At 35.8% G+C, this 14275-nt stretch overlaps 1 protein-coding gene across 2 annotated transcripts in view; it reads right to left on the bottom strand.

Annotated features, from left to right (window-relative positions):
- BRD10 (bromodomain containing 10) overlaps window positions 1-14275 on the bottom strand; it is an 84720-nt gene that overhangs the window by 59134 nt on the left and 11311 nt on the right. For both annotated transcript variants that reach the window (XM_012454529.3, XM_012454530.3), the window contains exon 2: window positions 6822-7022. In XM_012454529.3, the coding sequence (XP_012309952.2) occupies window positions 6822-7022 (201 nt within the window). The remainder of the gene's footprint in view (window positions 1-6821; window positions 7023-14275) is intronic.

Genomic DNA, 14275 nt, shown 5'->3' with positions numbered 1-14275 from the left:
TCTGTGTGCACTATCTGAAATTAATCAAGGGCTGCTACTCACATTGCTGCTGTTTCTCATACATTGTACCTTTCAGGGGAGGATTATGGAATCTAGCCTCAGACTCTGAATACTAACAAGATATGAGGAAGGACAAGAAAGTACATGGCTAGTGTAGGCCAGCATAACACAGAATAGCCCTTTAGAAATATTAACCACGGAGTCTCTTTCCTGATCCTCAGTAGTATGCTAAACAGGGAATGGAAACCTGCCAAAGATCTCTAGAGTTAATATATATAATCAGCCATCTTTTAAAAACGTTAACACTTATAGTTAAAAAATTTTAAACAGTATCTTAAAAATGCTTAAGCACATCACATTTTGCTGAAAGGACAGATAAAAAGCAAGCTTCCAGAATTATTCTCATGAAAAAAATTTGTTCAAAAGTACAGTACTAAAGAAGATAAAGCCGTGCACGTTTCTAAAATATCAGCTTAAAAAATTAAGCCTTCAATGTTGGGGAAATACCAAAAGACTGCCTAAGGATAGTTGCAAAAACGTTTGCTATTTTTAAGAAGGTACAAAAACAATACTGAATAAACAAGAAAAATGGTCCAGTTCTTTTTCCCCGCCCCCACGGATCAGCTCTCATTTTTGATGTTGCTCCTTACTGGGTTGTGGCATGTTTACCTGTTACTCTGTGAAATACTAATAGAAGCTGTGCCTAAGGTTATTTTAGTCATGGATAATTTGGCAGAAACACTAGCTTTCCAAAAGAAAATTAAGTTTTAAAGTATCCTAACTTTACTATTATAGTTTAATAAACTTTTATTGAATGCTTACCATATGTGAGGATACAAAAAGGTGAGAAAACATGGACCCCACTCTCAAAGACATTACAATTTAGTAAAAGAAATGGGAGCTTTAATCCAAAATAATCCATTAATTGAGGAAACAATACAATGCACACAAATTGGTGACATGAAAAAGGAAAGCAAGACATTTGAATAACACATAATATTATATTTTAGGAAAATTAACCATTCATATCGAGTCCAATAGTCTAGCTTATTTATCTGCCAACAACAGAATCTCCTCTGACTAGTTGAAACAGAAAAGAAATTTATTTAAGGATTAGTAGGGAGCTTACAGAAGCTCTCTTAAGAGTCAGAGAGCCAAACTTAGATAACAAAAAGTCAGAAAACAATCCCAACCACACTTAGGAGGCTCTCCAGGAAAAACTAGACTGTCAGCACTAGTTGGCATCTTTGATACCAAGAACCTGGAACAACCAGAAACTCCTACCACCTCCTTTACCAAAAGATAAACCCTCTCACCCAAGACTGCTACCTGATGTTCCCATATAATTTCAAGTAAGAAGTGTATGTCTGCTCATATAACTCTACCTTACCTGTGAGTGAGTTTGAGAATACAAATTTTCTGGCATCTATCCGGGTAAGTTAAGACTTGTAATACAGGAAATTACCAAAATGTAAGTAAGCTATTTAAAAATGCTGAGTGGCCACAAATGATGAATATATATTTAATTAAGTCATTGTTGCTTTGTGCTATAGAATATGAAAATAAATCACTTAATTATAAAGTCATAGTATATATTTTACAAAAATAATCACTGGAGTTAAAAAAAAATTTCAAATTTTACTGATTTGCAAATCAGTAAAATACCAATAAGCTTGTACAAGTACATGAAATAAAGAGTACTTACAAAATACACACTGGCTCATGCCTATAATCCCAATACTTTGGGAGGCCAAGGCGGGAGGATGGCTTGAGCCCAGGAGTTCGAGACCAGCCTGGAAAATATAGTGACACCTCGTCTCTACAAAAAATGTAAAAATTAGCCAAGTGTGGTGGTCGTGCTTATAATCCCAGCTACTTGGTAGGCTGAGGTGAGAGGGTAACTTGAGCCTGGGAGGTGGAGTCTGCAGTGAGTTGTGATCATATCACTGCACTACAGCCTGGGAGACAGAGACCTCGTCTCAAAAACAAAACACACAAACAAAAAAAACCCCACTATTTCTCGTAATCCAGTTTTGCAAAAAAGGGACAATGAACAGATCTAGTATTTTAATACAACTAAAGCAGACTTAAGTTATCAAAACTGCTACCTAATAATGTCATATTCCAGATAAATAGAAATTTACTTGAGAAAACCAACTGTCAATTTTCATCAAATTTATTATTTTTTTAAAGTATCTAAAATGGCCAGGCATGGTGGCTCACACCTGTAATCCCAGCACTTTGGGAAGCTGAGGAGGGTGGATCACCTGAGGTCAGGAATTTGACACCAGCCTAGGCAACATGGTGAAACCCCATCTCTATAAACTACAAAAATTTGTTGGACATGGTGGCAGGTACCTGTAGTCCCAGCTACTCAGGAGGTTGAGGCAGGAGAACTGCTTGAACCCGGGAGGCAGAGGTTACAGTGAGCCAAGACTGCACCACTTCACTCTAGCCTGGGCAACAGAGCAAGACTCCCTCTCAAAAAAAAAGTATCTAAAATATATGATCTACTTTCCTGTTTAATAAATAAGGTACACAAAATATAATTCAATCATTCCTTAATGGCTTAAGGTTGTCATTATAAACAGAATGTGGTGGTAGTTGTGATTAGCTTAAAGACTATTTCAGCAATAAATTAATTGGCTCTTTCACTCAATTTTCTGACTTTCACTTAGAGGGCTGCTGTCTCAATCCACAGGGTCTCTCTACATCAGATCCCCCAAGACTGCCTGTTGTCCTATCAGCATTTTCTTGAAAATGGGCAGACTACCAAGCCTTTCTCAATATTTATTCCTCTCTGTTCAACAGGCCATCACTTGCCATCTCCTTTATATTGGTTTCCAATGCCATCCAAACTAATAAAGACAGGAATAGAGGAATGCCAGGATTTTAAATCTGGCCATCTAAGAAGTCATTATTTTGATGGCATATACTGCACAAGGAAGGAAATTAGCCTACGGTATAAAAATTAAAATACAGAGTGGGGAGCTTCCTTACTTTAAACGGAATAAGTAACAAATTAGAAACCAAATTGTTACATTTAAAGATTATAAAAAATTTCTGTAGGCCAGGGTTGGTTTTTTAAAAAAATTACATATATATATATATATATATAGAGAGAGAGAGAGAGAGAGAGAGAGAGTAAAAATTTAAAAATAATCTACTTTTGAGTTTGTGTCTGCCCAAATGATCAGCTATAAATTATCAGAAGTCCATCAAATATCAAATAATTAAAGTGTTACCATATTAAAATACATACTAAATTTTTCAGCCTGCTACTATCTTGATCTCAAACTTCTGATATAACAGGTATTTTAAGCTACTTAACGAGAACTGTTTTCCTCACTTCTTATGCCAAAGGTTTTAATTAAAAAAAAAAAAAAGAAGCCTATATCCAGGACTAATGCACAAGTACAGGAAGCATATAATCTTTGGCACCTTCCCCTCTTTCTAACATGACCCTTTCTGTGATTTCAAAGTCCTTTCTCTATCTAAATTTATAAAATCTATACTCTCAGATCCTAGTATAGACAAACGAATTTGGAAAAAAAAAAAAAGTTGGAAGACATGCTATTTAATTTCAAGACTTACTGTACAGTTAGAGTAATCAAATCAATATAGTGTTAACATAAAGATAGACCTATAGCTAAATGAAACAACACAGTTCAGAAATACTCACAAATATATGTTCAATTGCCTTTCAACAAAGATGGAAAGGTACAGTGGTCAAAGAACAGTTTTTTTCAACAAATGATACTTAAGGAATGGTTATTCATATGGAAAAAAGTAAAGTTTTCCTTACTTCCTACTCCACACAAAAATTAACTTTAAAAGGATAATAAATACAACCAGAAAAACTAAAACTTAGAAATTTCTGGAAAAAAAATTTCCATAACCTTGGGTATGCTAAGATTCCTTAGGTAAGTCACAAAAACATGTAAAAAATGGATGATTCAAACTTCCAAGGCAAAAACTTCTCCTCAAAAAACAATGAAAATGAAGGTCATGGACTGAGAGAACACTTGCTGAACACATGTATCTGACAAAGGGCTTATACCCAGAATACATAAAGAATTCTTGGCAGGGCGTGGTGGCTCACGCCTATAATCCCCACACTTTGGAAAGCTGAAGCAGGCAGATCACCTGAGGCTGGGAGTTCAAGCCCAGCCTGATCAACATGGAGAAACCTCGTCTCTACTAAAAATACAAAATTAGCTCAGTGTGGTGGTGCATGCCTGTAATCCCAGCTACTTCAGAGGCTGAGGCAGAAGAAATGCTTGCACCCTGGAGGTGGAGGTTGTGGTGAGGTGAGATCCCGCCACTGCACTCCAGCCTGGGCAACGAGAGCGAAATTCCATCTCAAAAAAAAAAGTATTATTACAGTTCAATAATAAAATGCATGGGAATGATAAACAAAAAAGTTAAGATAGGTGTTTCCTATATAACAGAACTACAGGGAAGCTTAACATCATTTATGACCAATACTTTGAAAAAAATTGTTGAAATGTGGGCACATAGGCCTTTTTTTTTTTAAGGTCCAAGATACAAATGCAGGATGTGCAGGACTGTTACACAGGTAAACATGTGCCATGGTGGTGTGCTGCACTTATCAACCTATCACCTAGGTATTATGCCCAGCATCCATTAGCTATTTATCCTGATGCTCTCCCTCTCTCCACTCCACTTATTGGACCCAGTGTGTGTTGTTCCCCTCCTTGTGTCCATGTGTTCTCACTGTTCAGCTCCCACTTGTAAGTGAGAAATGTGATGTTTAGTTTTCTGTTCCTGTGTTAGTTTGTTGAGGATAATGGCTTCCAGCTTCATCCACCTCCCTGCAAATGACATAATCTCATTCCTTTTTATGGCTGCATAGTATTCCATGGTGTATATGTATCACATTTTCTTTATCCAGTCTATCATTGCTGGGCATTTGGGTTGATTCCATATCTTTGCTATTGTGAATAGTGCTGCAATGAACATAAGCATGCATATGTCTTTATAAGAGAATGATTTACATTCCTCTGGATATATACCCAGTAATGGAATTGCTGGGTCAAATGGTTCTAGATCTTTGAGGAATCACCATGCCACGTTCCACAATGGTTGAACTAATTTACATTCCTACCAACAGTATAAAAGCCTTCCTATTTCTCCACAGCGTATGCTTTATTTATTCTTTGTTCTACGCTTAAAATATTTTATAATTTAAACCATTAACACCAAAAGAAATAGCTTAATTTATATAACTCTATTAAATTATCATAGTTACTATGATATTTAACAGAGCGTTTTTCTCCCATGGCTTATTCTCCTATGTTTATTTGATGTCAGGGTACACAAAGATTGAGTCATATTCATAGTTTCCTACTACCCATTCCTGCTTGGATATGTAAATGTTTTCATTATCATATTGAAAAATTTGTTCAAAATGAGTTCAGTGTTCTTTTCCCAACCTGGACTCCCATTTTCAAGCACTTCTATTTTCTTTGCTACCATTTTACAAATCACAAGAATGGTACACTGCTTAAGAGCACAAGCTCTAGAGCCAGACTGCTTGGGTTCCAATCTTGAGTTCACTACTCAAAAACTATGATCTTGGGCAAATTACTTAATCACTCTGTGCCTCAAGATAAATGATGAATACAAGTAAGGTGCTTAGAGCTAAACCTGGCAAATACTCGTGCTCAATAAATGTTAGCCGCTCTTTTATCTTCTTCTTGTTGATATTACTACTATTACAACTACTTTTTGACTTATCTTTGTCTCTTCCTTTATTCTCCCTGTATCAAGGAAGATACTAAGTCTTACTAATTGTTCTTAGAACAATCTGATCTCTTCCAATTTCTGGTGACCAGTACTGGAGGCGGTGACCAGTACTGGAGGTGTAGACCACTACAGCCTTCTTCCCACAAACCTTCCTTTTCTTCAATTCTCCCCATTGCAATCTACTGTACACTACTGTCAAGTTATCTTTACCTCTTTCCATAAGCCCTCCTTTCCTATAGTAGGAGTAGTTCTATAAAGCTCTGCACAAGGAAAAGAAAAGTACTTCACAGCAGGTTCCAAATTAATCACTGCTAGAAAAAGTATGATGGTAGAAAGTCTCAAGGTTGAGTTTTAATCCTACAAATTTCAAAGCAAGTTACATTTATTATTATAAGAAGAGCAATAAAATATTATAAATTGCCTCTGACCAGCATTAACAAGTCCTTATAACATTAGTAATCACTCCTAACATAGTTCAGTATGGAAACATCAGTGTCATTTACCTCTCTGGGCCCTGGTTCTCTTTTTATAAATTAAAATGTTATATAAACGCCATCACTCTTATGCTCCCAGACCTTAGAAGCTACCACTAATTGACCACAATACTTTTTCCTGATAAGCCCAGAGTAAGCACAGTTATTCAGGAAATTAATACCAATAGAGAAACAGGAAGAGGTGAATTTATGTCATGCTTGAACTATATAATATCTGGAGTTTCTAATAATTTTAAAAGTCTATGATTCTGTTCTAAAACTACAAATCTACAGAAAATTCCTCTAATATAAAACTTAAAATTCACTTGCAAATGAATACTACCAGAAATCTAGAAAGCATTCTGAAATATTTTGTAGAAATTATTTTTGTATAGCCTCAAGATAAGTGCTTTCAAATTTTAAAATTATATTTTAAACAAATTTTATTGTAGTATTTCATTATGAATTCACACTTCTGGAACAATACATTTTGGAACACTACTAAAATGGGCCCAGAAATTTGATACGGGCACATAAAAATTATGCAGCTGAAACCATGAAATTTTTTTTAACATTTACCTTTTTTCTTCTTTTGCTCTCAGCTGTTCTTCCTGTCTCAAAACTTGAACCATTATAGATTCAAAAACTCCACTCGTCAAGCCTGCCAAACTTCGCGGTGTTGACCGACGCCTTGTTGAAGTACATGCAGTTCCTTTCTCATCCTCCAATCCATAATAGCCTCTAGATGTAACTGCTATCGTTGTCTTTTCTCTCAAGTGCCTTGGAGAAGAATAAGTCAATTTACAAGGTCAAATCTTCTGGATAAGCAATAAACCCCCTTAACCAGCATCTTAAGAATCCCTTTTGCTAACTACATAAAAAGTGTTTAAACCTCATTTACTTAGCTTTGCTCTAAATTTTTATCCTCCCTACACAATTTCTTACACTCCTTATGCCATGAAATCAGTCTGAGTGATAGTTTCTTCCCTACATTAAAAAAAAAAATCTAAGACTGAAACATTAAAAATATTATTGACTAAAACACGATCTCTTTAATGGAAAACAAAGCTTATTGTTTGCAATGTATTTCATACTACCTATTACTGGTATGAGAAAATGTAAAATAATACAGAAACATTTTGGGAAAGAAAATTTACAATGATACATAAACACTTTGAAAAAATTATGAACAGCCGGGCACGGTGGCTCACGCCTGTAATCCCAGCACTTTGGGAGGGTGAAGTGGGCAGATTACCTGAGGTCAGAAGTTCAAGACCAGCCTGACCAACATGGAGAAACCCCGTCTCCACTAAAAATACAAAATTGGCCAGGCATGGTGGTGCATGCCTGTAATCCCAGCTACTTGGGAGGCTGAGGCAGGAGAATTGCTTGAACCGAGAGGCAGAGGTTGTGGTGAGCCAAGATTGTGCACTCCAGTCTGGGCAACAAGAGCAAAACTCCAACTCAAAAAAAAAAGAAAAGAAAAGAAAAAATTATAAACTAATGATACATTATAATATATAATTATTGGTTAAATTTGGAAACTTCCTGCTTAAACTGCAAAAAGAATCCAGGAATCTACATTTTCTCTTCAACCTCACCACAGTAAGAAGACATCACAAATGTTTTCTTACTTTATGATGTTTTTATTAATACATTGAGATGCTAATTTAATGTTTAAGATGATTTAAAAAAAGAGCTTCTTAGCAATTCGCTTAATTATCCGTTAAGTCCTCTTAAATTTGAAATGACTGATTTAAAAAATTTATATTAGGAAAACAAACATTACATTAATCTTATATAGTTTTTAAAGTTAGTCTAAAAACTGACTTCTGAATTTGCATTTGTATGATAGTTAATTGTAAAAAGCTTCAGAGAAAACATTTGCTTTTCTACCTTTATAAAATATGCCAGAGCCTCTGAAGATGTTTTACATGCCATTTCTACAATGGCAAAATCAAGTCAGTACTCAAATTAGCCAGGCCTGGTGGTGAGCACCTGTAGTTCCAACTATTAATATATTAATACTTGGGAGGCTACGGTGGGAGGACTGATGCCTGGGAGGTTGAGGCTGAAAGCACTACTGTACTCCAGCCTGAGTGACAGAGGACCTGTTACTAGGAGGTTGAGGCTGAAAGCACTACTGTACTCCAGCCTAAGTGACAGAGATCCTGTTAAAAAAAGAGTAAAGAAAAAAAAATGTATATAAATTAAAAGTTCACCCTATTTAGCTGTATTTCCCTGCTTTCCTACAGGCTTTAACATAAAATAGACTAAAGGTTCATCAAAATGTACATCTTTTCTTTTTTTTTTTTTTTTGAGACAGAGTCTCTGTAACCCAGGCTGGGGTGCATAGGCATGATCTCAGTTCACTGCAGCCTCAACCTCCCTGGGCTCAGGTGATCCTCCCACCTCTGCCTTCTGAGTAGCTGGGACCACAGGCATATGCCATCATGCCTGGCTAACTTTTGTTATTTTGTAGAGACAGGGTTTTACCATGTTACCCAGGCTGGTCTTGAACTCCTGGGCTCAAGCGATCAACCTACCTTGGCCTCCCAAAGTGCTGGGATTACAGGTGTGAGCCACCCTGCCCAGCCAAACGTAAATGTTTATGACACAAAATATAATAATTGAAGTCCTGTCCTCCTTGGACTATGTCCAGAATGATTTATTATACTAAACTAGAATAACTTTATAACAACCTTACCCTCAATGCCATCTAGGTCCCATGAACAGTTAAGTATGACTGTAGGGTTATACCAAACAGTAGCACCATTATGTGCTTTCTCTGTTACAAGGGGATAACATTATAACCAATTCAGTTTTAATTAGGGTATGAAATGGTTCTCCAATAATACAGAAGAATTTGGGCGAATATAGCATACCATTTTAGGCTGTGATCCTTCAGCATACAATGGCATACAATTAACCATCTGGGCTGGGAGTAAGGAACTGTGGACCCAGGGAAGATAGCTAACTGGCAACAACAGATACTGAATGGGTATACTTGAATTTATTTTAATATAATGTTTTTAGTAGGTGAATTAATTAGCTGTGTAATTTTAATACTTCTCCAATACTGATGAAAGAGAACATTAATGGACAATGTTGCATTGAAAAATAATGACATCTCAGAGGTCACAGGGTATATAGAACATTAGGGATAAAAATCCAGTAAGTACGTAGCACACTGGGGATAAGGAAAATTGAGAAAAATGGCAAGTTATATGGCTAAATTGTTATGTAAAGTCAGAAACTGTGCTTGACTCTTTAACTTCAGTTTTTTAAGTAGACAAGATGAAGGTATAAACTTTTTAAATCAGTATTTTCTCAGGACAAAGACCAAAGAGAAAGTAATATCCTTTATTACTCATCAGAAATTAAAATTTATAAGCTTTGATATTTATCACTCATAATTAAAAGAAAATCCAACCAATCATGCTGTTTCTCTCTTACCAACATGTAAAGATTAAAAAGACTGATATTATTCAGTGTTGGAAAGGATGAAAGGAAAGAAAAATTCTTTTTTTTAAATTTATTTTTATTTTTTATTTTTTTCTTTTTTAGGAAGGAAAAATTCTTAACATTAGTGAATGTGTAAACTGGCAGTCTTTCTAGCATTCAATTTAGTAATAATCATTAAAGTTTAACATGAACATATCCTTTGACCCATCATGCTTCTGGGAATTTATTCTATAGATGTACTTGTACAACTATGACTAAGAACACTCAGAGTACTGCTTGTTATTTTTCAAAAACACTAGAAACATAAATGTTTTTCAATATGAGACAGATTATAAGTACTGAACACTACAACATGAATAGCATCCATCCATTATAAGGAATCAGGTACATGTACACGTACTCACTGTAAAAGATGTCCATGTTACAATGCTAAATGCAAAAAAGAAATTTCTGATCAAAATATACTTTTAACCCAAAAAGAATTAAATATGTGCACAAGTGTGGGTGTTTATGTGTATATGTGTCTGTGTGTATATATATATATATGTGTGTATATATATGTGTGTGTGTGTATATATATATATCATGCATGCACAGACACACTAGTAGATGCCATATATGTATTAGTTTTCATATGATATGTACACAAACATCTAGTTGTGTGTCTGTACATGCATGAGTTCAAACTCTCACCTAGATTACCAATTTGTGACAGGCCTCCTGGCTTCTGCAGCAACCCAGGTAATCCTTTTAAAAAGCAAATCAGGGCTGAGTGACGGCTAAATACACTAAAATAGCTCTCCCATTGCAAAATTCAAACTTTTTTTCCTGCCTATTAGGGAAATCACTTTATGAAATCAATCTGACAATAGTTTGAAAATAATAATATACTGCCATCCATAAGCAAACACTAAGCAATAATTATGGTTATTGAGTTTTACACTTACTGTCTCCCCAACTTTTTGTAAAACACAAAGCATGTAAAGTCTTCTCTGTGTTAATACATTCTAAATTTCAGAATTCAGAGGCTTGATTCTGTTTAAAATTAGTAAAATAAGTCTTAACAAGAAAGTGAATTGATACTAAGCTTTACTTATAGTTAATATACAAACTGACACTACTCTCCTACTAAAAATAGATATTTGAACATTTTTGCATTATGTGATTTTCTTTGGCTATCAAAAACAATTTACATGTGTCACCTATAAAAGCTGTATCAGCACACTTAAAACTCAGTTATCTAATCTGCTTAAAAATATTCTAAATGAAGCCGGGCGTGGTGGCTCACGCCTGTAATCCCAGCACTTTGCAGGGCTGAGGCAGGTGGATCAAATGAGGTCAGGAGTTTGAACATGGTGAAACCCCATTTCTACTAATAATAAAAAATTAGCTGGGCATGGTGGCAAGCACCTGTAGTCCCAGCTATTTGGGAAGCTGAGGCAGGAGAACTGTTGGATCCTGGGAGGCGGAGGTTGCAGTGAGCCGAGATCTACCACTGCACTCTATGTTGGCGACAGAGTGAGAGGCCATCTCAAAAAAAAAAAAAAAATTCTAAATGAAGAGTTTGAATAACTTAGTTCACCTACCCATTTAAAAATATTAAAATGCAACTTCAGTCCAAGGGTCCTAGCAAGAAAGAGATAATATGTAAAAAGTTGTGATATTTATTTAATTAAGGGACTATTTACAAATGTGCAGACAAAGTTGAGAAAAAATAGGAAGGGATAGTGAAGCACTCCGGGGCTAGCCACAGTGGAGAACTATTCTACCACTCTAAGCCCAATAGGTGGAGGAGAAGGAATAGCTGCTGGAACTGAGAGCTGTGACTGTAGGAGAGGGCCATATAATGATGGAGCACACTTACTGACAACTTGCAGCCCAGTAAAAAGGAAAGCTGTTAGAATAAATATTCCTGTCCTCTCTGTCTTCCTGTCAGTCCCTCCTACTGGCTGAAACAGAAGTCAGAGGACAAGGCATACCGGTTTAGTCCTTAGAAATCAGCCTGCTGGGGCACAGAGAACAGTGCATAAGGGTGGAAAATGCACAAGGGAGGGGCAAATGGAGATTAACAACACAGCACACCTTAGTATTAGTTTTCAAGAGCAACTAATTAAATGAGAAAAGACAGAAATTTTACTGGTGAATTTCAACAAAAAATCTTGCATATCTGAAAGATAAGCATCATCCATCTAAGCTTCTGTCTACATTTATGTATCTTTATAAATTCTGAGCTACAACAGCCATTAAAACCAAGTATCAAAATAAACCTAGGTTAAAACAAGTCTTTCAAATAGCTCTACTGCCTAGTACGAAATCAAGATTCTCAAAATTAATGAAGTATCACAATGCCCTCACAAAAAACCATTGATAATGTTAAAAAACATTTTTTTTTTTAGTAAATGCTCTCATTTTTATTCATAAGTAAATAACCTGAATTTATATACCCAGAAAGTGTGAGTCAAAATTCAAACCTTGTTTGAATTACGAATCCAAAGCTCCTTCTGTGTATCTATTGGTATATATGGTATAACAGCCATACAAGTGGTACATCTATTAACAGACATAGATATTCACATGCAAAGACCAGTAAGAACATATGGCAGCAATCAATAAAGGGGAGGGGAATAGTGACAGAAAATAACTGCAAATGTACACCACCTGTAAATGTTGAGATATATGTAACACACTCCCTCCTTTTCCATAATTCAGTTCCAATTTCCACCTCAGCCCCCGCAACCTCTTGCACCCCAGTGATGGGGGGATAGTTCAAAACCATATCAGCTTTACAGACAATACATGAAAGACAGATAATGGGTAGACTGAATGCTTTATATCATAATTAGTATTTAGAGATACTTGGGATTTTTACATATGTTTTAGACATCAATTTGCATAATTTTCTTCAAAAAACATTTTTTAAATATGCTTATTTACTCTCATTTTAAGTATCTAGTTTAGCTTATATTTTATAACATACAAAACATAACAGTAAAGTATCTATATATGATTTATAAATAAATATGCATAATTGAAGGTACATACTCAAAATTTTTGGTGCTTGGGAAACCACATCATGAAAGTTTGGAGACCACTACTCTTATCTGCAGCTATAAGCTATCTGATACACAATAAAGTTTTCAGGAAAAGAAGTCTTCATATCCATAAAAAAGCATTTATCAAAGACCATTAAATCTACTTCCTACTTGATCTTTACCTTCTACTTTCCCAATCATTACTTTTATTCCCCCGAATTTCTTTTTCGTCTTCCTCCAGATCTCCAGTCCCTTGTTTGACTCTCATTTGCTGTAACATAATTCAACTTCTTTTAGCTATTCACATAGATAACTAGTTGAGACCCATAATACATGACTAAACTCTTACCTCCCTGAAACAATCATATTTCTGTCTCAGGCATGTAGTCTCTCTCTTATATGTCAGCCAAAAGCCCCTTCACTTCTATACTTCCCCTACTGGGCACTGTAGGAAAAAATAACCCCCTTGTAGTCTGTGTCTAACTATAACTTCAGCTGGGCTCAACTGTGCCTAATATGACTTCTTTGAAGGTTGTCAACTACCTCTTTCATTATCTATAACAGCAATTTAAAATGCTACAATTATTCAAAAGCTTCATTCCATCACCTTGCAGGTGACTTCGGCCACCACTTACTTCAGAAAAAATGGTAGTTTTTAAGTAAGAGTTCCATTAACTTCCTGCTTTTCAAAAATCAAAACTATCTAAATCTAGGTCCATCCTTACTTTATGTTTCAGTGAAAAATGTGCCTCCAATCCTCTGATGAAAAATGAATCACTACACAGGTCTTCAGAATTTGTATTTCATTAATTATCTTATGCATCTTCGACTTCTCTTTCTCTACCTGTTAGCTGCTTTAGCATATAAATAAGTCCAAGTTTGTTTGTTTGTTTTTTGAAACAGAGTCTCATTCTGTCGCCCAGGCTGGAATGCAGTGGCATGATCTCGGCTCACTGCAACATCCACCTCCGGGTTCAAGCGATTCTCCTGCCTCAGCCTCCTGAGTAGCTGGGATTGCTGGTGCCTGCCACCACTCCTGGCTAATTTTTTTGTATTTTTAGTAGAGACGGGGTTTCACCATGTTGGTCAGGCTGGTCTTGAACTCCTGACCTCGTGATCCACCAGCCTTGGCCTCCCAAAGGGCTGGGATTACAGACATGAGCCACTGTGCCCGGCCATAAGTCTAAACTTATATTAAAAACACAACATTTCCCGAGTTACTGCTGATCCAATTCATCTTTCATTCACACCTCAATCTACTATAATGTGGCATTTGCCTGCAGCTACTCCACTGAAATCACTCTTCCCAAAGATATCCCAGTAATGAAATGCAAAGGATATTTTTCAGTTATTTTAGTCAATCTTTCTATGCCATCTGGTCACTCTTTCATTAAGAACTTGCAATGGACTGTGCAGAAAGAACAAATAGATAGGAAACAGTGGAGAGAGAATACTAAATAAGGACAAAAATATTCATTCATATTATTCAAATTTATTCATCAAAATATTTACTAAGCAACAAGGATTTAGCAAAGA

Source organism: Aotus nancymaae, unplaced genomic scaffold (assembly GCF_030222135.1).
Source record: "Aotus nancymaae isolate 86718 unplaced genomic scaffold, 86718_ANA_hifiasm-v0.15.2.pri h1tg000041l, whole genome shotgun sequence".
Taxonomy (NCBI): Eukaryota; Metazoa; Chordata; class Mammalia; order Primates; family Aotidae; genus Aotus; species Aotus nancymaae.
Note: the sequence above shows the minus strand (reverse complement) of the source record. Positions and strands in the feature narration are given on the sequence as shown.